At 41.7% G+C, this 23,590-nt stretch overlaps 1 protein-coding gene across 2 annotated transcripts; it reads right to left on the bottom strand.

Moving 5' to 3' along the window:
- Positions 1 to 1,866: 1,866 nt before the first annotated feature.
- Positions 1,867 to 20,990, bottom strand: GSK3A (glycogen synthase kinase 3 alpha). 2 transcript variants are annotated; one of them, XM_072427289.1, is made up of 12 exons: positions 20,758 to 20,990; positions 13,131 to 13,318; positions 12,938 to 13,021; positions 12,520 to 12,630; positions 12,304 to 12,434; positions 11,675 to 11,781; positions 11,474 to 11,571; positions 10,927 to 11,022; positions 10,240 to 10,426; positions 9,581 to 9,649; positions 8,207 to 8,262; positions 6,889 to 7,065 (listed from the first exon to the last, which is right to left on the bottom strand). In XM_072427289.1, exons 1-11 carry the CDS (start codon positions 20,882 to 20,884, stop codon positions 8,222 to 8,224), a joined length of 1,239 nt encoding a protein of 412 aa, XP_072283390.1. In that variant the 5' UTR covers positions 20,885 to 20,990; the 3' UTR covers positions 6,889 to 7,065; positions 8,207 to 8,221. The 2 variants fall into 2 exon arrangements, with proteins under 2 accessions (XP_072283391.1, XP_072283390.1); XM_072427290.1 differs by lacking the exon at positions 8,207 to 8,262 and having other exon boundaries at positions 1,867 to 7,065; positions 20,758 to 20,978.
- Positions 20,991 to 23,590: the final 2,600 nt, after the last annotated feature.

The raw sequence follows: 23,590 nt of genomic DNA, 5'->3' as shown, positions 1-23,590 counted from the left end.
GTAACGCATTACATTCCTACACATGCAAGGAGTGCCGGGATTGCAGCCCTGGCAACCTAAGCAAATGAAGCGCAGCTCAGCTTTGTTGCCAGGAATCTGAATCAGGCAGGTAAGATGCATTATTGCCAAAAAGACATCTGTACCTTTCTGCAAGAATGGCCGGCCTGATCAATAGACCTGCTGCTGGTTGCACAAATCAGGTCCATTAAGCAAAATCTTTTGCAGTTTACTAAATAAAAAGGACTCTCTAAGGTAAAAATAAGGGCAGCTACCATTTACCTATCCCATGCTCTGAAAAAACATTTACAACTAGGGCTCCTTGAGCTTTGACCAATAGATCTCCTCCCCCCTGCATGGTTCTGGGTTAAATGCCAGTAAGGGACACCAGGGATTTTATTTAGCCCAACACTAAAAATGAATTTTTCCATCTGACCCTTAATGAATTAATGTTATCGAGGTTGCCCAATACCCAAGATTTATTTCAAGAGTTCCTCTGGGGTTAAGAAGGTTGACATGTTGCGCTAGAGCAATCTTACGTTCATGTATTGCCTCAGCAACTCACTAATTAATGTAAGAAAGTATGGTGTTATTCCTTTAAAGTCAACAAAAACGTCAATGGTAGTAACATCCACAGGAAATCCAAGAAACCAATTTAACCCTCCACACTTGTCAGAACCCAGTGCCATTGGGACACTTATAATCACATGCCATCATGGATATGTATTCACCAGTATCTTAAACCAATAGTTTATGGATACCTTGTTAGATATCCATCCCAATACCATAGATCATGTTTCTTGACCATTCAGGAACCCTTGAAAGAACTTTCAGCTCTTAAGGAACCCCTTCTATATTTACTATATCCACTAGTCACAGTATATTAGTGTAGTGGTCAATGGGAAGAATGGCTTTTACATTGCTGGCTAGTGGGAAGAATGTATCCTTTATATGTGCCAAAAAAGATCATTGGTGTCACTTCAACTAAGAGGTACACATTGCTCAAAGAACCCTTAGCAACCTCTGAAGGAACTCTGCAGAATTTTCAATTACTGCCTATAGCAGTCATTCTCAACCAACCACCTGAGAGCTTTCCAAAGGATGAAACCAGTTTGGTGAGAATTTGTGCTGATCAGCCAAAATAGAATTTGCTAGGTGGATAGTGATGTCAGAATGCTGATTGTGAGATAGGTCTTCTCATACTAAAGCTGCGTACACACGTCAGATTTTTATCGCCCGATAATCGGCATCGGCCGAAAATCTGGCGTGTGTACAGTCGGTGTCGTCCAAACGACCGTCCTGGCGGATCCACGGACGATGAACGACGACCGATCCTAATGAAAGGGAAGGGGGAGAGCACGCAGCAGGGTGCCGCTCCATCGCTCTCCCCCTCCCCTCTCCATAGAGCAGAACAGTGCTGTATGTACAGCACCGTTCATGCATCGTGCAGTCCTTGTGTAGTCCACCATGATCGTGAAAGATCCTTTCCAACGACAAAAATTGCACGTGTGTACGCAGCTTAAATGTTTTTAGTGGGGTTGAGGTCAGGTTGTTCCAGTTCCTCATCTGGTCTTTATGGAGTTTACAGAAGGTCAGTCCTACTGAAATACAGAATGACCTTCAGCAAACTTGCTACAATGTTGACACACACAATTCTCTAATATGACTGTATGCTGTAGCATTAACATTCTCTGAGCACCTCAACTCAGAATTTAAAGGGTCACCTACTTAATCACCATCCATCAGTCTCCCTGACCAATCAGGGCTTCGGTTTCGTTTGGAGAATATCCAAGTCCATACCACCAAGCATGCAGAACAAACCATGCCACACACTAAATAAAGAAACCACAAAATAAGAACTGAAACATCTTCATGCCAATAATTTATTGAAGATTGCTGTACACTTCCAGAAGCCACAGCAGCCCACAAAGAACGAGAGGCCGGGGCTTCTACCAAACGATAATCTGGCTCTTTTTGCTTCTACAACAATACAGTATTCACGTCTCAATTCTAAAACAGGAATAAAAGGGAAGGGGGAAAAAAAATAAATGGTTAAGAGGGGGGGAGGTGGGAGATCAGAAGGGTAAAAATCGAATTCGACTCAACGTTTTCATTAAGAAAAATAAAACAAAATGAACATATTTACAAAAAATCAATAGCTACATATTCTCAGATACAAGAATTTGTAGTATGAGGAAAATATATATATTTACAAAAAAGCAGGGAAACTATTCCAAATTTGACCCACAAAAATAATCTAGATTTAAAAAGAAATGGGGATCTGGTGGCAGGTAAAGTATTTTTGCTGTCAGGACAAGCAGATAAGCCGAGAGAAAAGAGATCTGTATTATCCAGTTTAATAGGCTGCAGGTTGCTGATAAAATGCTTTAAAAGTGGAAATGTTAAATGCTGGGCTTTTTAAAGGCTATCGATAGGTTTTCTCCAACCTAAGGCAGATGTATTTTGTTTCCAATCATGTTTTTATGTCTTCACAGAAGTCATCTGAGATTGACTGATGGGCACCTAAGCACTGGGTCAGAAAACAGTCCAAACAGAACTAGTTTTAAGAGACAGCTTAGCCAAGAAGCAAGACAAGCCTGCATGCAAGTGGAGAAAGTCTACAATGTACCTGTGAGGTGCCATTATATGAAGCAGCACAGGCTAAAAGCATCAGACACCACTGAATGAAATCAGTTCAAAACAGTGATCAGTTTAGTCTAACAAAGTTGGTTCCACTATGAATGCAACAAAAAAAAAAAAAAATCCCTTATGTGAACAGTGTACAGATCAGGACAGCTAGGCTATGAGGCTTATATAGTACAGCAGGGCAAAGGCCAACGAATCCCAGCAAGCAGTCATAGGTCTTATAATCCCGTAAATGATAAACTAGAATACAAAATGGTGGCCAAAGTAGTGTGTTCGACCCAGAATTTTTTTTTTTTTTTTTTTAAGCTGGGAGGGAAGAAATTGTAAGTGGGAAGCAGCCCCTGTATTGTGACCGCCGAAAAATACAGATGGTTACTAAAAAGTGCTGGGTGGTGTGCCCAGCTAAAATGGTCTGGGGAGAAGACTGCAGAGAGCACTACTAAGGAGCCTGTGTCAGACCTGAAGAATGGCAAGCTCACTATTCAGAAATATAAAACCCAAATACACCGTGTGAAAGCAGTTTATGGAGTTAGTGACAGAATAGAGACAGTGTCATAACAAAAAGTTTGGAAAAGATCACCCCCATTATCATTTACCTAGTGCAGTGTTGGAGAATAGGAGAAAGGTTGACAAGGAAAGCAAAAGCAGCTTTCACTCATGCAGACCGCATCTTGGAAGTATACCTCATGGTGTGTGCTGGTGTTTAAATTTGAACTACTCCCTGGTATAAATTATAGTCCAGAATCAGGAACAGTGTTCTCAGCCTCTTTTAGCTGGCTGCACCATCTGGCACTTTTCAGTACTCACCTGGCTGTTTTTTGGTGGTTACTGAAAAATTGTATTGCAATACAGGGGCCACCACCCGCCTACAGCTTCTTCCCCATGGCCATGGACCAAAGACTCCTTCATTTAGGAAAGCATCATGGTCTGTGGTGTCCAATGTCAAGCAGACACCCTTTACTAATTCTGTAAATTGTAATTGTACAGAGTGACCAGAAACTCCTAAAGCTAGATGAAATAAGCTATGGGCGGATGTCAAAAAGAGGCCAGGGCAACATGACAAGTCTTGTTCCCAGCTGTTGCCTTAGGAATCCAGCAACTTTAACTCTTTATACAGCCCCACTTTGTTCCAACTTTCCAATGACACCCACTTAGTATGTCCTAATTTTCCCCTTGTCCTAGTATTATGCACCAACAGTCCCGTGCCCCTGTATTGTGACTCAACTTGCTGGGTCACAAGTGCCAGGTAGTGCACCTGGCTGAAAGAACACTGAAGTGGAAAATTTTTGATAATGAAGCACCAACATGAAAATATACTGCTTTGACACAACCATATTCAGAGGCCCTGCACATACCCCAGCCTACAGTTTTCTGGATGTCTACCTACAAACAACCTAAGTCTCCAACAATTTTCCCCATGAGTATTAGGACAAATTGCAAGACTTCAGATCTTAGGACCTTACACAAAGGGCTTCAGTTCTATCCAAATTTAAAGTAACTTAAAACATTAAAACCCCTCCAATTTTTTTATAATAACTTTACTCCTATGTAAAATAATTAAACTCTCCATACCATAAACCAAACATTAGGTTTAAAATTTTTTCCAATCTAATGTAGGTATCTGGTTATGGGTGCTTTCTCCTTTTATCATAAGGCAGGGGTATGGATTCTGAAAGTTGAGACACATTAATAACATTTGCACCAAGGAGCCATTAAACCAAAACTGAGGACATATGCAGACTGCTATCGATGACTTCTAAAAATCCTACTTGCCTGGCTACAAGAATGAGGTTTCCTTACACTGACCCGTGATGCAGAGCAGAAGATTCACCCAATTTATAGTATTGAAGCCAAATACCTTGCATGGCAATGGCATCCTACATACTTCTCCCAGTACAGGTTTACTTTACAAATATATTATTGACTAAGTCAGCCAATCTTGAACAAGTGGCTTTCTCGATGCTGAAAGTACAAACTCTGCACTGTAAAGGCAAATGCAGATTTTAGCCTTACCCCCACTGCCTGAATTCAAAAACAACTGAGAGTGATGGACCGATTGAGCTACAAACGGAAAGCAAATGAATTAATTTTGAAAGCCTTCCTTGTAGCCATGTGACTCCATCTTGGAGTTTTGCCCACTCTGGGAAATGTAAAAGGGACTATTAATTCCTCTCTTCAAACAGCAAGATATAATCGCCTTTCCCTCACTTTGCTCAACTGCTTTGAGCCAAGCAAATACAGGAAAATCTGAGGCACGGGTGAGCATGCAACACTCCGCGTCTCTCATGTGACACTGGTGGTGCCTCATGATTGGCTTGGTGATGTCACATGAGGGGAAAAAGCCCATTGCACCATGTCAGCTCAGGGCAGAACCTATTCCTTAAAAAGAGGAATGAAAGGTGAGTATATGCTCCTAAAAAAGTAACTATCAGGGGAAAAAGTAACTTCCATCACCAACATATTTTTGCGTTTTTTTTTTTTTAGGTGCACAGAGTTATTGATTGGGTGAGTAAAGCAGCTAAAAGTGAAGAAAAAAAAAAATATCCAGCAATGGCAGATCTGATACGTCTGCTGAATGGGTTCCATTTCACCTTCTAGGTCTTTCCTAAGGGCTCAATTACATAGACCAGGCTCAGTAAATAAGCATGTGTTCACATTTTTATGATCTGCATCACAATTAATGCAATTAGGTCAGTGGTAAAGGTAACTGCGCTATTTCCGGATTAGCACAGAAGTGTATGGGGGTCCATCAATGTTTTCACTAGATTTGTCATGTGACTTATCTTGAGGAAATGATCAATAGATCTTTATGACGTGTCAGTGACCACAGATTCAAAGATCACTTTGCATGGGGACCAGTAGAAAATCAACTTGTTAAAAATTCACTAAGGGATGATGCCCAAGTTTTGCACCTAATTGAACCTTTCACCTAGCAGTCTTAATGGTGAAACTACTTTTTCCTCTTGATTGGCAGCTGTTCCAGACAGTAGGAGCAGGCAGTCACATAGCAAAAAACAATGTCACAGTGGACTGCAAATATGTCAAAACAACAAAAAAAAAAAAAAAGAAAAAAGGGGGAGAGTACCTTTTCCAAACTTTTGTACATAGATTTAAAGCAGTGTTTGCACTTACCATACAGGCTCAATAAAACAGCTACCAGAATATACATAAAAACTTTACACAGTTGTGATCACAAGGCCACACTGCATGTAAAAACGACAGCACACAATGTTAAGACAACCAAACTATAATATGCTGAAAGCACAATGGGCAAATTTGGGGCTTACAATAAAGGTTTGAGAGAACTGTCATAACAATCTGTGCTGTTCTATATGGTCTTCATTTGCTGTAGAACAAATGGAAGTAACTTGCCATGGGGGAACACTGCCCAAAGCCATACTTTCCTCAGACTTTCATAATTGAGATTCATTAGCTCTGAAGACCTAAGCAGTAGTAATCACATTTTCCTGAACTGCACAGGGTACACAAAAGGAAGAAACATATTGGTTGTTCTTCTAACTGATACATATATGCAGGAGAACCAGGGTCCTGGGAAAGAGGATTAAAACCGTATAATAAAAAAAACCTGTTGAGGAACAGACACCAACGGAAACCCAGAACAGTTGGCACAGGAGAAGCTGCTTTAGCATGGGGTGCTAAATAACATTCTAGCGCAAATCATCCTTCGTACCACGTGCTCCGCTTAGCCTACACAGACACTAAAAAAAAGGAGCCAGATTCTGTATTTGCAATGTCTGGCAGCTTGTGAAGGACCTTCAGACAGCCTCTGGAACATAGTGTGATGCCTACAGCTCTACATTTGAGAAGCACTGTTTATATTAACCAGGAGGGGGGCAGGGGAAACAGTGTTATAACATACACCAAGGGACAAAGGGAGCATTGTAAAAAAAAAAAAAAAAAAAAAAAAAAAAAAATTTAAGCTTTGTTCCTTTGCCCACTTCAAAACAACTACTTAACACTTGACAACATGATCAAAGTTTGCCAGGAGTAACCACATGACAAGCCAAAGGATTGACATTCGCAAGACGCCCAAAAGATCCCGTTTGAAGGTTTCCAAAGCAGCGCTTTACAGCTTTTCAGGCATCGGGCTTCTGTGCAGTTAAAAAGGGACCCCTGACTTCCGAATGATTATCTGGGCGGGGCATTGAAACCTAAAAGTAGATGATCAAACCATGGCCGATCATCAAAAAGTCAGTGATGAGCTGAAGACAAAGATAAACCAGGACATCCTCATAATGCCAGATGCCTCTTGCACATGAGTAGTGTCAAGTGTCAGCTGGGAAGAGGGAGTGAAAAGAGCGCTGATGAAACAGGGTGAAGGTGGTGGAAGAGTTCTCCTCAAACTGTTCAGCTCTGCTACGTCACTGGTTTTAAGTCTGTCTGATCCAGGTCTTGCCTCGCCTATTAAAAGAAAAGGAAAAATAACCGTTGAGCACAGGAGTATGAAAAGCTGACCATTCTTCTGCAAAAACTGAAACTTCTGGTAGTGTTCCTCCTCCACGCATACTGGCTTAACTCTATGACAGTTAGCAAATAGGAAGCTTAAGGAGGGAGCAGACTCAGCATTTAAAATACTAGAACTGTCCAAGTTATGTAGGACACTGGTTGCCAACCTTTTGGTTGCCACTAAATTTACAACTCTGGACTACACATGTGCGGGGAGCAGTATGTCACTCAAAGGGGAAGAAACTCCCCCAGAGCGAAGTCATTATACCAGAACCCGGCAAAAGTGGGTGGGTTGTGTCTCCAAGAACCATACGGGGGACATGGTCTATGGCTTTGGCCGGTGCTCCCCCCAGCGGGACTTTTTCCTCAGGGAAGTCCACAAGTCCACAGGGGGTGCACCAGCCAGAACCATCAAAATTTTCCTGGCGGACCACCTGTTGGCGACCGCTCCTCTAGAAGACAAATGTGGGATTCAGGGAGTTTAAAAGCGACATGTGACTATGCAAAAAACTTCTACACTGTACTGCCGTAGTTCAGGTTAAGTACCATTGTGCAAAATAAAGTACAATATCCCTTTATTTAGGTCTCTTTAGGAAGGCTGCATGTGCAGAAATACCCTTGATTTACAAAAAAAAGTGCTCTGTAGTGCAACAGCAGAGAACTCGGGAACAACTAACACCACTCTCTGAGATTTTATTGCAATAGAGGTAAAGTCATCTGATCAGACAAGTTCGAAGCAGACTAGATTTTTGTCAAGATTCATGAGTAGTTACGGTGCATGCAGCAATTTTAAATGGCTAGACTATGGAGAAATATGAATTTATTGCAGAGAAGTTCAGCATATGTTTTTAAACTATTAGTTTAAACAAACAATGTGTACTTTAAAACTTTACTTTCTTACCGCCTGCTTCCCGTCTACCTAACCTTTGGATTTCTCTCCTTTGGTCCATAAATCAAAACCCAATTGAAGAGCTTTCCAGATTTAGTGAACTTTCTAACTGCACAATAAGTAACTTTGTAATACATAGTTTGTCATTTAGGAGCTCTGTCCCAGCCCTTTTGCATCATTACAGCAAAGTCCATGAAATCAGATTACCTGAGTTGATCCTGGCTATGAAACGGCTGCCTTCTGTACATGCGTCGGATCCCTCCCTGTTGACAGATCATACCGCAATTAGTTTACACATACAATGTACTAGGTTCGTTATAAAGCAGATGCCTTCCCATGAAGCCATTTCACATCAATAATAAAATCTTACATGCAAAAAGTCCAGTGATAAATTATAATTTTTATTCAAGACTGAAGAGGAACTACTGGCAAGGCAGGTACCTTGTAAAGCAGCTGTCAATGTGGAAACTGCATGCTAGCAGTTAACTGAGATTTAAAGCTCATGAGAAAAAAAAAAAAAAAAAAAAAAAAGAGTTAATGATAAATGCACTTGTCCTTCACATTCTTCTGCTGGTCTAACCTACCCTACAGAGAGACAAACTTGCCTTGATCCAATTGCAGCAGTTTTGAGGTTTTAACATATAGCAGTGCAAGTATTCCCTGACCTGCCTACACAAACAAATTCCATAAACCTCTATGAGACACCAATGCAAAGGACAATTGAAACGAGGCAAGTATAATTCTATGCCGGGTGGATTAGATTAGTGGTCAATAGGTGTGCTGTGCATCTATAAAACTTACTGATCAAAAAAAATATTTCTGCTTTACTCTGTAATATGCGTGTGGTAAGGTATGCAACTTATCAGTCTGCATATTGGACAATCCAAATTGGTGCATGGTACACCAAACCCCCAAACTGCCCCTTCAGATTGTCACAGTTACCTTTTTAAACACTTTCTTCCCATTTGATAAAGAAAAAAACAGAAAAGAATCATTCTTTGACCACTTTTCGGAACTCTCACAGCTAAGGTATGTATCTACATACTAGCAAAGACACAAGGGTGGCTGAATCTGCACAAAGTCTTCTCTGTGACTGTGCAGTGTGTCTCGTGTCTGCCATGTCATTTTTAGACAGGGCAGTTAAATAAAGCACGATGGTTAAGTCACCTTTACCACTAAATACAAGCTAAGGCATGAGAGGAGGATTTAAAGATGGAAATCCGATAGTTGTACTTTAGATCAGTGAAGGGTACCATTTTCAAGTCAAGCTTTTACCAAAACTGGAAAACCCTGGCAATTTCTCAGAACAGATATTTGTCTTGAGCCCATCTGGTGTGACCAACAGTTTAAACTGATTTAGCGCATGGTTTTTATTAACTAACTTGTACTACTTTGTAAAACTAAGCCCCCAACCCACACAGTTCAGCATTTTCAGAATAAATGGCTGATGCTGAAGTGGATGCATTTACTAATTGGACTCTACAGTTGGGGGAAATATTGAACATGTCAAACACTTTCTTTTTCTAAACATTTTTGCAAAAACTTTCAACCAATCTGTTTCAACCACATAGAGGCACTTACCGTGATGTAACTGTGACTGTGCATGAGGGGGTATGAGGATGGAGTTCAGTGAGGGCTGAATTGAGAGCTCTGCAAATTAAAAGAAAACAGTGACTGTTTTTAACTATCCCTACACCTACGTTATGATATCAAAATTAAGTTGACCCTTTTAGTGGATGAAGGTTGGCTAGAGCAAGTCTCCTTTTATTGTTGGCAAGGCGTGAATCATGGGAAGCACTAGACCTCACTCATTTTTCCTTGTGCAGTGACAGCTCATTATTAGTTTGACAGACCACCGGGGCTCTCCTCAGACTGAAGAGTTATCCACCCATCTTCACTACTCTTGCATGCTGCTATAAGAACCTTTTAGTATTGGCCCAGCATATATTAATGAACTCCAAACCTTGCCACTCACTGCCTACATTTGTGACCCTGAATGGCAGAGAAAGATGCACTACTTCTTGTAAAGCATAGCACTCTTCAGTCATAATTTCTTGTTCAATATTTAGTCAAGAAATATCATAGAACAATCCCCCTTTCCAAAGATATTTTAGAAAGCATCTACGCTAACCAGCACAATGCACCAACATACTGTTGGTGGAATGAACTGAGTAAGATTATAAAGCATGAAAATCTTGAGCTGAAACCCAGGATATTATTTATCATTTGTCAATTCTTACCTACAGAACTGAAATTGAATATGGGAGGCAATTCCCTGCCACTGGGAAGGCGTGTGCTGGGGTCACGAAGCTCATCAAAGAAGGAGTGTGCACAGGCCTGTAGTGGGGAAAGGCGGGTGTCTGGGGTGTACTCCAAAAGCCTGCTGCACAACGTGATGGCTTCAGGAGAGGTACGAGGTTTAAAGACCTACATGAGGGGGGGGGTGGAAAAAAAAAATAAAGTTTTAAATGCATGAATAAACCAAACACTTTTCTCAACAAGAAAGCATTGAGCTATTGTAATGTTCACATGAACAAATTTGATTACTTGCTTGGTATAGTTTATTACCGTAAGCAGAAGTGAAAGTAAGCTTCTAAATGCGTATACATTTACTTTCCAGAAGGCACTGGCTGAGCAAACACAGCCTGCTATTGCATTAGAATCTCATAAAAGAAGGCTATTGATGTTTATTATGCAACACAGAACAACTCTTCCCTAAAATATTTGATAAACCAGGATAAAAATCTAGACAATAGGACATCAGTCCCATGTCTAGGCAGAAGACAGTATGTGGATTTTCCTTCCCCCACCATCACTAGGTTCACAAACTCTGTACTTTTTTTTATCACAGGTCTATGCAAGGTTGGCTTCTATTATGCACCTAATAAAAAACCTTAACTTTGCAAAATCAGAATAGAGTAACTTACCTTTGTCCAAGGATGTGCTTTTATTTGGGGGAATTTGAATTCTGTGTAATTTGGATTCATTTCTCTGATTTGTTCCCTTGTGGGAGTTCCTAAAACCTAGCATGAAAAAAAAAATGAAATCTTTAAACCTCATTCATATAGGCTAAGTTAGCATTGAAGCAGAATTACACTGTGCAGATATCGGTGGTTAAATGACACAAACACAACCTCTGCAAGCAGAAACATCCCAAGACCATTTTTATCAAAATCACACTTTCAACACTTTTCGGCAGATATATCTATATGAACCAATATGGGCACTTAAAGTGATAACCACTGCAAAGCTCCCAACAGCTCACAACCTCTCAGATCTATTTGTCTTAATCACACACCTTTCCACCTCCACTGAGGCATCTAATATAGATACCAGAAATAAAACCTTTGCCATGACTGCGTAAGCCAAGGAAAAAATGACCAGGCTGTACACATTTGTGTGGAGGGTTCCTCAGGCAGGAAGGACCTACAGGGTAAGCTCAGAGCATACTTTGGGTAGAATAGTGTAACTTACCTTTATGATCTCCACCAACTGGTCCACACCGCTGTCTCCAGGGAAAATGGGCTGACCCAAAAGCAGCTCTGCCAGTACACAACCTGCTGACCATATGTCTGAAAGGAAAAGAGATAAATGTTACGATATACAAAAATCAGAAGATGGGGGAAAAAAAAAATGGGTAATACTTCCTGAATGACTCCTAAAGCAAAAACATACCAATATTTGCAGTGTAGTCCGTGGCTCCAAATATAAGTTCTGGTGCTCTATAGTAGCGGGAGCAGATATAGGACACATTTGGCTCCCCTCTCACCAACTGTTTTGCACTGCAAGTGGGAAAACACATTTCTAAATTTTACCATATTTAAACACAAACCACCACCATGTAGTATATGAAATTGTGTAAACAGAAAACTTGATGTTTAAGGGATCTGTGACCACTCCAGCAAACCCCTTTCTTACTGTCAACCAGTACTTAAAACAGGCAGTTGAGATAATCATCTTAATAACAAATGCAAAAATTGACTAAGCATATGGCTGTTTTGTAGCATATTCTATGGATCCAGCAGCAATGTCAGCAAAAACAATATAGCTGAATAAATAACTGAACTGCTATGCAGATACAAACAAATCTCATGCCTTTCAGCACCATTAGGGGTCAAGTCACACAGCAGAACTTTTACAGATACCAATGCAACTCAATGGATGGAGCGACTGGGATCCACTGTGCATGTTTTTTTTTTGTGCTTTGGAACAGTTTAATCAAAAAGTGTTTTTAAAGTTTGTCCACAAGCATCATGTCAATCCTTACCAGAGAGAGGTAGCTAAGGGCCAGTACACCTGCTTACCTGCCAAAGTCACAGAGTTTCAGCACTGCTGTATCCGGATCAACCAGTAAGTTCTGTGGTTTGATATCTCTATGGCAGACACCTTGAGAGTGGATATAGGCCAGACTACGAAATAGTTGGTACATGTACACCTGCAGGGGGGCAATACCATAAAAATACAATCATCTTCTAAAGCACTACAAACATCGCCAAACCTCCTATTGTAGTCTAGCTTACCTTCACATATATGGACGGCAGCGTGGATTTGGCCTTTGCAAAGTGCCGAGCAACACGATAGACTGTTTCTGGGACGAAGTCTAGGACCAAGTTTAGATAAACTTCATCCTTCTAAAGTAGAGAAACACAAATCCTAAATTATTTCTATTTCAGAAACAAGTTTACTGAATAAAAACAGCCTATGAATAGGTAACCTATAGCAACCATCTAAGATTGGTAAACCAAAATCTGAACAGTGTTTACGGGTTACGGTAATCTAAGCATTAAGGTTCCCAAGCAAGACTGGACAGAGGATGACAAGATGGAAAAGATTTCAAATACTATATAAAAAAAAAAAAAAAAAAAAAACAGAAAGCATTTTAGAACTAGCAAAGTACAAGCATAGAGAGGAATTATGGTGGGTGGAGGCCTGCCTGACCTTCTCTCCGCTGGAGTAGAAGAAATATCTCAGCCGCACAATGTTACAGTGATCCAATCTACGCATGATCTGCAGTTCACGATTCTGTACAAAGGAGAAAAAAAAAAAAAAAAAAGTCAAAGAAAACCAAAAATTCAGATAAATCTCGTCTTAGAGAAGTTTTTAAACGCACAAATGAGAGCTTGGTTCCTACCTTAAACCTCTTGTCTTGCAGAACTTTCTTAATCGCCACCATCTCTCCACAATCCACAAGTCTTGCTTGATAAACCACGCCAAATGAACCATTGCCAATGACTTTGATGTCTGTATATGATACTTCCTGTGGGCGGTCTGGTCCCTGACCTGGAGTAGCCACCACTGTGGTTACTTTGCCATTGTCTCCTGTGAAGAGAAAGAAATTATATCAGAATCCAAATTCATTCAAGACCTTTGATGTAAAAAGTCCATAGACTTGCACAAGACACCCTAGTCTGATATAAAAGATATATGCAACAAGACAATTTATGGGGGGGGGGGGGGGGAATTTATTATACAATATTGAAAGCTTTATTAGTTCTAAAAAAAAAAAAAAAAAAATCACAAGACTTCCCAATTTGTCACCGGTAGCCTTTGAAATAGAACTAAACTCAATTGAGATGGCCAAAGATAGTCTTTGGGAAGTAAAGAGGGAATAGGAAAGTGCCCTGTGATAAAACGGGAATAGGTGCAGGTTTAGTTTCACTTTTTGCAGGTAGGCGCTTGAATTCAGCCCTCCTGATGCAATACACCTAATGGTGGCTTTTCTAACTAAAGGTTTTGTCTTTATCTCACTGCCTTTTAAGAGAAGGTAAATAAGAGGCTGCAGATGTATAGTTGATAGAATCAAAGCTTTGATGTTTTTCAGTGCAATACACTAAGAAAAAAAAAAAACTTAAAGGTTGTGTATAATTGTATCCAAACCTAAACAAAAATATCACATTTTACCAGCCCTTAGGTGTGGTAGCTGCATTTTTCTGCTTGTTTTCCCTGCCCCCCCCCTTTTTACTTGGTGAGCCTGTAACACCTTTCCTGCCCTAGGGTGAAATAGCTTGCTCAACTGTACTGTATCTACAGAAGAGAAGCTTTGTCATCTTTTATAGAAAGCATTAGGATTACAGAACACCCTAAAGAAGTATCTTAACTAATATGTCATAGAACCCCAGTTCCTCCAGGTTGCTTGGGGATCCTTGAACAATCCAATGACCACCTATCATCTTAACAGCTAAAAAAATCCTCCATGTCAATCTGTAAGGGTGCCCTTCTTACTGAGCCATGTATGGTGAGCTGTGAATATAGTAATTATAGAAGGGGTCCCCCGAAGACAAGTTATTTTAAGTAGATTGCTGGGGTTAACACTACATAGAAAAGTGCTAAAATCCATCCTGTCCTGCTCAATATGTGTTTTACATGGTTTGCTTCCAATGTACCAGCAATAGTAAATCCAACAGCAAAATAAAGCCCACAAAGGCATTTACCAACTAGTGAAAAAAAACAGGGAGAAGAATGTATTCCTATTTAAATTGTTTTGGTTGAGAATTAAAAAAAAAAAAAAAAAAAAAAAAAAAAAAAATGAAAACCTGCTAGGAGAATCATTTAGAGAACAAAGACAAGTTGTAAAAAAGGAAACTAAAAGCAGCCACAAGGTGGTAGAATGTGAAATATATCCATATGCTTTGAAGCAGTAGGTGGAAGAAGGTTGGTAAGGTTTAGCTGCGGAACCCATACAAATAAACCCAGCAGGCAAAAAAAAAAAGCCAGCAAACGAATATATAAAACAGCTGCTAAAACTAGAAAGCAGCATCACATGGACATGGTCTTCAATATATTGAAGACAACTTCACAAATATCTACATGGATTAAATCGGAACTAAAATTCTACTTTTGAGAATAGACATAATTGCAGAAAATGACAGGTGATGTCCCATCTGCAGTTGTTCCTGCTACCTAACTCATCATATTGTGGAACAGTCAAGAAAAAGCTATGCCCAGCAATCCCAACACACCCCACACGTCGGGAAAGTCATTCCTGCTGGCCAATCAAGACGGCCAATTCAGGAAGGAAGATGGCGGTGCAAAGAATGGAAAGGTGAGTATTGTGTGTTTAGTTCCACTTAAAGGCAGCAAGCAGAACCTAAGTTTCACTTCTATAAAAACTTGATCAGGCTAGGTATTATTGTAGAAAGGGGACACAAGATTTCCCTTCCCAACATTCCCTCCTGCCTGCCTGATCACTCAGAGGTACTGTCAAAAAAGTTACAGCCAGCAATACCTGCTCTGGTAGCTTCTTTATTATTCCCTCCTACCTGCCCCATACCAACCAGCAATAACGTTTACTGGAAACAATCTTTTGTGGTCATTTCAGTGGCAGTAAAACCAACAGATGCTGTACAGTGTTCTGCCACATGGAGAGAGCGAGTGAGGCATTTTTATGAGTTCATTAGTGGTCTGGAAGATCCGATCACCAAAAATAAACATTTAGGAACACCGGTATGGATGCTACATTTTTGTCATCATTTGTTCTATGTATTGCTACGAGTTGTCTACTTCTAGTAACAGCTGCACCTCCTTGTACAGGTAACAGAACAGAAGTGAAGACCACCCTTCCACATAATCACAGAAACAAAAAAAAGACTCCAAAGTTACTCCAACCTACCCACACCAAAACAATCTGGCAAAGGAAAAACTTTTCAGCACATAGGTTTCCTGAGATTTGTTGAACCCTGCAGACAAACATTGCACAATCACATCATCCTGGCTGTACAACATGCAAAAACAATGAAGGATAACCACAGGAACTATTTGATGGAGATGTTTTGTAGAAACCAGTTTTGCTTTTTTTTTTTTTTTTTTTTTTATTAAATCTGCCCACCTACTCGTCAATACAACTTCAAACAAAAGCTTTATTACTACACAACATTTGAATGGCATTACACCATTATGGAGTTTTACAGTTATACTTTCCAGTGAACAGGCAAGATAATTACAGAGTTACACAACAAACTAGCTCACAGGAGATTACTAAAGACTAAAATTAGATAGCAGTGATTCCTAATACACGCCCAGAGAATACAACTATTTCCTGGAGGGTCATTATTGGAGCATTTCCCATCACCATCATCATAAGTGTGGTTATACCAGAAATCGGCAGCGGCATCCTTCTAAAATACCAAAAAGTGCAAAGCAATGCTATATCAGGGGTTATAAGGGCACCTAAATAAATGATGGCAGTGGAAATCTTTTGCAGTCACATACGATCACTTTAGGACAGGCATGTCCAAAGTCCGCCCTGGTGTTCAGATTTCCCACCATCCCGCAGACTCAGACATCCCAGGGAATCCCTCCAATTCCAAGAACGTGTTCTGGACGGAGCCTGCACCGACACCTATCTCCATGCACAGGAAATCGCTCGTCACCCTGGTGGGCGTGTTGTGCGGGACCCGTGCAGACCATGCCGACACCCTGGTTAGTGGTCGGCCCCCACACATTTTTATCTCACCAAATCTGGCCCTCTTTGCAAAATGTTTAGACACCCCTGCTTTAGGGTCTCAACTTCAGGTAGAGCCATCTAAGTTTGATATCTGTTCTTTGCATTGGTAGAAACTTCATGGCCAAAGCCGAAACTCTGGTCACGTGACCAGGCACCAAACTGTAGAATTTTTTTTTTTTTTTTTATACTAAAGTCACCATGATCATTCTTTAGCACTCCTCACATTAGCCAGATTGGCCTATTATCCAAAGTTCTACTTGTACAAATGCTTGATCAGGCAGCTCATTGCAGAAACGGACAAGTGATGTTCCCCCTGCAATGTGTCTGACCTGCCCAATTGCTCTGGGTTTCTGGCGATAAAGCTGATGCTTGCGTGTACCTGGGATTAATAAACTCCTGTGTGACTGAACATAGCTTATGCTCTCCTGGCACAGCCAATTACTATGGCCAAAGATATTCTCTGGAACGCAAATAAGCGAGTCACAAGTCTTTAAAAGATAGCCAATCATAAGGTTGCTGCTTGATATCTTCATGGGCCAATTACATATCCAATTGAGTGTTCAATCCAGAAATTTTTGGGAAGAAGCTATAGGCGGGTGGCAGCCCCTGAATTGTAATCCAACTCCTTAGTAAACAGACGGGTGGTTACAGAAAATTGCCGGGTGGTGCGCCCAGCTAAGAGGGTCTGGGGAGAACACTAATTCAACAGAACAACAAACAATATGGTTGGTGCCAATAACGTATTTACAAGTATGCCAGAAAGCAACTATTCCAATATCAAAGCCACCAAAGCTAGAGCCATAGTATGTTGTAAATAGTTACAAGGATTGTGATGAATGGAAGTATCATTTTTTTGATAATAAGCTGAACCTTTACAGAACACTTCAATGATTAGAAAGACCCCAAAACAGTAAAGTGTTGTCATATTGCTGAACACAACTTCATGATGTAGCCATCCAATAAATCATATTCAGGCCATTAAACCTTAAATCTGCAATAATCCCAAATATTGTCTGCAGGAAACGGTAGATTACGATGCTTTATGATTGGGCTTGTGTAGTTTATGGAGGATTTTGGGCTTCATTAGGCCAGGGTGACACTAGAAATGCATGCTGTAATTTGCATTGCATAGCAATTGTTGCCATTATAAACAATGCACAAAGAAAGGCTTCCTGTGAAGGTTTGGTAACTCTCCCATTATCAGTGCTGCTATACTGGTGGGAAATGGTCACCAAAAAAATCTTCAGAATCCGACACCTATGTAGTACAATGGTTCCTGCAATAAAGTAAGCACTTCAAATGAAACGGGCCTACCCCTTATTAGTAACCCCTCCCCCACAGGCAAAATTGCTAAAGGGAAAGAACACTCAAAATTGAGCTAAATGTCTCCTCAGACCCCGGACCTTTAGGAACACCTACAACACTCTGGATTTTTTCCATCTTGAGATTCTTGGGATCGCCAGGAGACTGCATGAAGGCAATTTGATGTCACTGGTTCCAAGGGGTTATGTGGAAGCAGCTAAAGTCGGGGGGTATAACTTGATGACTTTCCAATCTGCTCCTAGCTCCACTGACCTACTAATGACTTCCTCACTCATAACCTCAACAAACGCACGGCTCTAAGACTTTTCTAGAGTTGCCCCGACTCTCTGGAATGGTTTTCCTCATCCTATTCGGCTCGCTCCTACTTTCTGCTCATTTAAAAGAGCCCTAAAACCGAACGCTTAATTTAAACCTCACCTACCCTTCTGTCTCCTAAAATCCTCACTACTTCCCCACCATTCCATATACCCCCCTCCTATTGTGAGCCCATCTTCATGGATTGTAAGCTCCTCTCTTCCTGTGTCACTGTACAGCACTGCCCAATATGTTGGCACTATAATAATCCTGTTTAATAACTTCTTAGTAATATTGCTGAGCAGGCACAGGATCATAAATTATGTCAATGTTAGTGAAAGTTCGCCTTTAGGTGCCAAATTCAGGGATTACCAGAACCCCCCCCCCCCATGTCACATAATCATGTGTTTGCTATAGGGCCGTCCATAACCCGGGTTTTAGCAGATTTGCAGCATTTTATCCCCAAACATCTAGTGCTTTTCTCAACACAGCAGGTAACCATATTTGTACTGTAGTGTATTGCCAAGGTGCACAGGGGTATTAAAATACATCACAGGCAATTGTGTGTTACTGCACATTTTACTAAAATTTCTTAACCATCTTCAGAAATTTGGTAGAGCAGACCCATCACCATCATGTACAGTCAGATCAGCACCAATTTTGTACATTGTGGGGGAAGACATCACACGATCCTGCACAGTACGAGATCAGAAGACATCAGGAAGAACCCAAATACTGCGGCATTAATGGAACAGCTAAGGAATGGTGAGAAGAGAAGCCGGGACAGTGCGGGACTTCAGTTTGAGGATGGGTCAGCACACAGAATATCTTATTGCAACACGATATGGATCGGCCCTGAGAACTGTGCATACGGCACTATAGAACACAATACTGCAGAGGGTACAGAAACCATGTGCGGAGACCTTAAAAAAATGTTTCTCTGGGTTCATATATCGGGAAGAAAGTCTCCTTCTGTCACTGGGACACCAATACATAAAACAGAGGCTCTTGTTAGCAGACAGAAAGCAACCATTTATTACAAATTAAGGGTAATATTACTCTTATAGATATAAATAGAACCCCCCACACACCCTCCCAAACTACAGAATGTTGGCTGGGTACCCCCAGTGTTCTCCCCAGCCCCTTTTAGCTGGGTGCACCACCCGGCACTTTTCAGTAACCGACCGGCTGTTTTGGGTGGTCACTGAAGAGTTGGGTCACAATACACGGGCTGCCACCCACCAACAATTCCTTCCTACGCAGCTTTAAAAAATCCCTGGGTTCAACACTGGGTACCCCCTTTCCAGTGGATTTCCCCCTCCAGGTCCACATAAAACCCCCCAGCTGTAGTGACATTTCTTGGGGACCAATTCCCAGCTACATCTCCCCCAAGGATAACCGCCCTAGTTCCAGCTACTTTCCCCAAAATACCCCCGTTGGCAATGTTTCCAGGAAATACCCTTCCAGCTCACAGATTTTCCTCCCGGATAAATCTCCAGCTCTAGCAAGGCTCCCCGAGATAAACCCTTGTTCTTTCTACTTTCCCAAGGATAAAATCTCCTGGCTCGGGCAACATTTCCCCAGCTATGTTTTAGGGGTAAACCCCCAAGAGCCAGCTACCCCCCCCCCCCCCCCAAGAATAAAAATCCTTAGTTCTCCCCACTCTGGCAAGGTTTCCCAGGGATAAATCCCCAGCTCCTGCAAAGACTCCCTGAGTGTAAATACCCCTCCCCCCCCCCCCACAAGAATAAAATACTCCCAGCTCTGGCAACATTATATGGAAATAGCCTTCCAGCCTTGGCAATGTTTCCTGGGGATTAATCCCCAGCTCCTGTGACTTTTCCTCCCAGATAAACTACAAAGTTCCTAAAATGTTCCCCAAGGATAAATCCCCAGTTCCAGCTACTTCGCCCCTAAGATAAAATCCCCCCAGCTCCTGTGATAATTCCCCAATGTTTCCCGGGGATAAACCCTCAAACTACTTTCCCGCAGGATAAAAAAAAAAAAAAAAAAAATCACAGCTCTGCTTTTTGCAAAACAAAAATCCCAGTTCCAGCAAGATTTCCTGGGGCTAAATCCCCAGCAAGGCTTCCCGGTGATATTTGCCAGCTGTGGTGACGATTCTAAAGGAAGGAGCCCCCAGTTCCGGCTACATTCCTCCCACAAATATAAAATACCCCCAACTTTGGTGACACCTTACCAGAGACGTACCCCCAACAAGGTTTTCTGTGGATAAACCCCTGACTCCAGTGATATTTCACTTTGGGATAAATCCCAGTTCTGGGGGTAATTACCCTGCTCTGGTAATGCTTCCCTGGGGTTATCCTCCCAGCTTCTCTCTTTAAATCCCCAGTTCCGGGTAATGCCAGCGATTAATCCCCAACTCTAATCCCCCCCCCCCTCGGTCTGGTAATACCCCACTTCCAGCAATATTCCCCGCAAGGATAAACCCCCAGCTCCCGGGGATAAATCCTCTTCCAGGTAGAGAGAAGCGGGGCCATTCCTGGACACCGAACCTTACAAGTCCTCTAAGCCTGGAGAACATTTACATAATGAAGGGCATTCTTCCAGGGCCATTACCCCGGCACTGGGTTATTTACCATAACGTTCGATATTGTACAAATAATAAGGTCGACCCCCCCTCCCCGACGCCATATTGGCACAGCCGACCCCCCCCTCCCCCCAAGCAGGTACTCACTGCCCAGCTTGATGGCGCTGAAACCGGAGGCGACTCCTCCCGCTGCGCCCCCGACGGGGACCTTAGCGGCTCCACCTTGGGCAGGGTCACCGAAGGCCTCGGGCCGAGCCCGGTTGGCGGCGCTCATATTGAGGAGCGAAGAGAGCCGACGCTGAATGGTGCCGCCACACACACACACTCCCGGGCCGCGCAGCTTCCTGGGAACCCGAGTCCTCTCCCCCGCTTCTCCAATCAGCGCCCGCCGCACTCCTGACTACAACAACCAGCTGACCTAGCGACGCATAAAGGAAGCGAGAAGCCACTCAAGCGCGGAGGATTGTGGGCGGTCGGATGCGCGAACTACAAGAGAGGTGTCGCAAAAACTACATCTCCCAAAGTTCCCTGGGGCAAAGAAGGCGGTGGAGCGTATTGGGAAACAGATAGCGCCATCTGCTGTCTGTCCGGAGCGCCGCTACAGCAGACAGTAAAAAAAGAATTTCCCCCCCATCCAATGTCACAGGAGGGGGAGCAACAAATATATATATATATATAGTAAAAAAACAAAACAAACAAAAAAAAAAAACAGGATTTATATAGTGCCTGCATACGCTAATAGCTGTACATGTTAATAGCTGTTAATGTGCTGTACATTAAATAGGGGTAGCAAATTAGTAAATGATAGACAGTGACAAAGGAGGAGGAATGGCCCCAAGGAGCTTACAATCTAGGATTCTAAATCATAATATACAAGAGAAAAAATAAGACTAAATATTATAAATCCGGCACAAGACAAAATTGACGATTCACCTTATACCCAATTCACATCTGTTTTTTTTTGTTTTTTTTTTTTTTTTAATATTAAAAAAATACACTGATGCCCAGTTCACATTCATGCAGCTGTGGGGTCAGGCATTTCTTTTTTTTGACTGCCCCGCATTATCAAAAAAACAGGCAGAATTTCTCCCAGGATGGTTCAGACCATATTTTTCTGAAGTGAACCTTTATGCCCGCCATGACATTTCTGAAACAGCTTGGGAAGAGGAGGCAGGACTCCAGCTGAACATTTATCATCTGTTTGGGCATTTGTCTTCACTAGGACAGGTAGGAAACAATATACCATGGAAGAATAACGCCCAATAGATTTTAGGGCGGATGGCTACACAAGTACTAAAAGAGTTATATAGTTAGGTTGAAAAAACAAAACAAAAAACAAAGACATAATTCCATCAAGTTCAACCACTAGGGAAATAAATATCCCAGACAAAAATGCTATAGACAGTTTATCCAGAGGAAGGCAAAAGAAAACCCTTATAAACCCTGGTTCAATTTATTCCAACAGGGAGAAAAATTATTTCCTGATCCCGTGAGGCAATTGGATGTTCTCTGGATCAACAGTTGTAGGAAAGACCCCAGAGCCCTAAAGCCTATCACTAGACGACAATCATTGCCCATTGACCGGTTAACCTCCCAAAGAGGTTTTACCAGGTCCAGTGTCCTTGTCTGTCCCCAGCACCACTTTTGGAAGTCAAGCCTGGTGGATCCAACACTACAGCTGACTGTCGCCTCTTCCAATCTCTGCTTCAGGAACCCACCACAGGACAACAAAAACAGGTGTCTGTATAAGTAAAGCAGAGATGTGAAGAACGCTTGAAAAAACTCTAATAATGATAGAAGACTAGGGCCACTCGTGTGCCATAGTTTAAAATTGGGATTTGGGGCTTTTAGAACAGTTTTTCACCCCTACTAATCAGCTGGTGAGTCCAGATTTAACCAGAACCCATCTCAGCCTTATACTTCAAGAACATGGAAGCCACCATAACCAACCTCCAAATCTGAAGGTCCTAGGTGCTTGGTCATTTTCAAGACAATCCACCACCCCAATGCTGACCCACAACTTCCCCTACTACTTGCCAAAGGTAGGTACCATTGCCTATTACTGCTGGGAATAGGAAGAATGAACCTTCTATGATTCAGCCTATGACCAAATTTTGATGAGATGACAAGCAGGTGACAACCAGAACATTGGGCAAGGATTGGACATGGCAGAGGATGGCATCAACATGGTGATAAGGAAACCTATAACTTAACATGAATGGGCAAAGTACCCTTTTACATTTCCAGCTTTTTTTTTTTTTATTAGCGTAGAGAAGGGACTTCATACATAACAGCAGACATTTCCAGTCACCAACAACACAACCAGTACATTTTCCACACGCATGTATCTGCAATGTGGTTGTGCAAGAGACTCAACAGGCCCGAGGATGTGGTGCACCACACATGGCTAAACAATTAGATCTTCAAGGTGCTCAGTATGGGTTTTCCGACCAGATGTCACCAACTTCACGCAAACACCTTCCTATCTTAATTTCCTCTGCAACTTCCTTTTATTGTGATATAATCAAGTTGGTATTTACATCAAAGAGTAGTGCTTCTCACATCATTTCCACTTCGAACAAACATAATAAATTTCAAAATATAAAGAAAATAATATAAATCTCCTCCTGTATCACTGTCTGTATTAGTCTGTCATTTGCAACCCATATATATAGTACAGCGCTGAGTAATATGTTGGCGCTATATAAATCCTGTTTAATAATAATATAAATCAGTGACCCATCATATCTGAAGCATTGAATTCATGTGTGATTGATGAACCACTACTTAATATTGCATGTAGCCTCTTATAGCGGTTATTTCTTCCACTTGTATAGCTAGAAATTGTATCAGCTTGTGGAAAGTGGAATCCAGCCTCCCATTTAGTTGTACCGGCTCCTCTTCTGTACCGATTTCCTTACTCAGATTTCATTGCACAGTTAGCTTGTTCAATGTGCATCAGAAGCTGCAACAAATCTGG

The sequence above is a fragment of the Pyxicephalus adspersus genome, chromosome 11 (genome assembly GCF_032062135.1).
Source record: "Pyxicephalus adspersus chromosome 11, UCB_Pads_2.0, whole genome shotgun sequence".
Lineage (NCBI taxonomy): Eukaryota > Metazoa > Chordata > Amphibia > Anura > Pyxicephalidae > Pyxicephalus > Pyxicephalus adspersus.
This window is presented reverse-complemented; position numbering and strand designations above follow the sequence as displayed.

Bases quoted from the DNA above. Each gene is read 5' to 3' on its own strand.
- GSK3A (XM_072427290.1), bottom strand. From the start codon at position 20,884: ATGAGCGCCGCCAACCGGGCTCGGCCCGAGGCCTTCGGTGACCCTGCC. The intron at 12,631-12,937 runs GTCAGGCAGGCC...TCTCTACTTTAG, and splicing joins TCTACTCCAGCGGAGAGAAG to AAGGATGAAGTTTATCTAAA. The intron at 10,427-10,926 runs GTAAGTTACTCT...CCCCTCATGTAG, and splicing joins AAGCACATCCTTGGACAAAG to GTCTTTAAACCTCGTACCTC.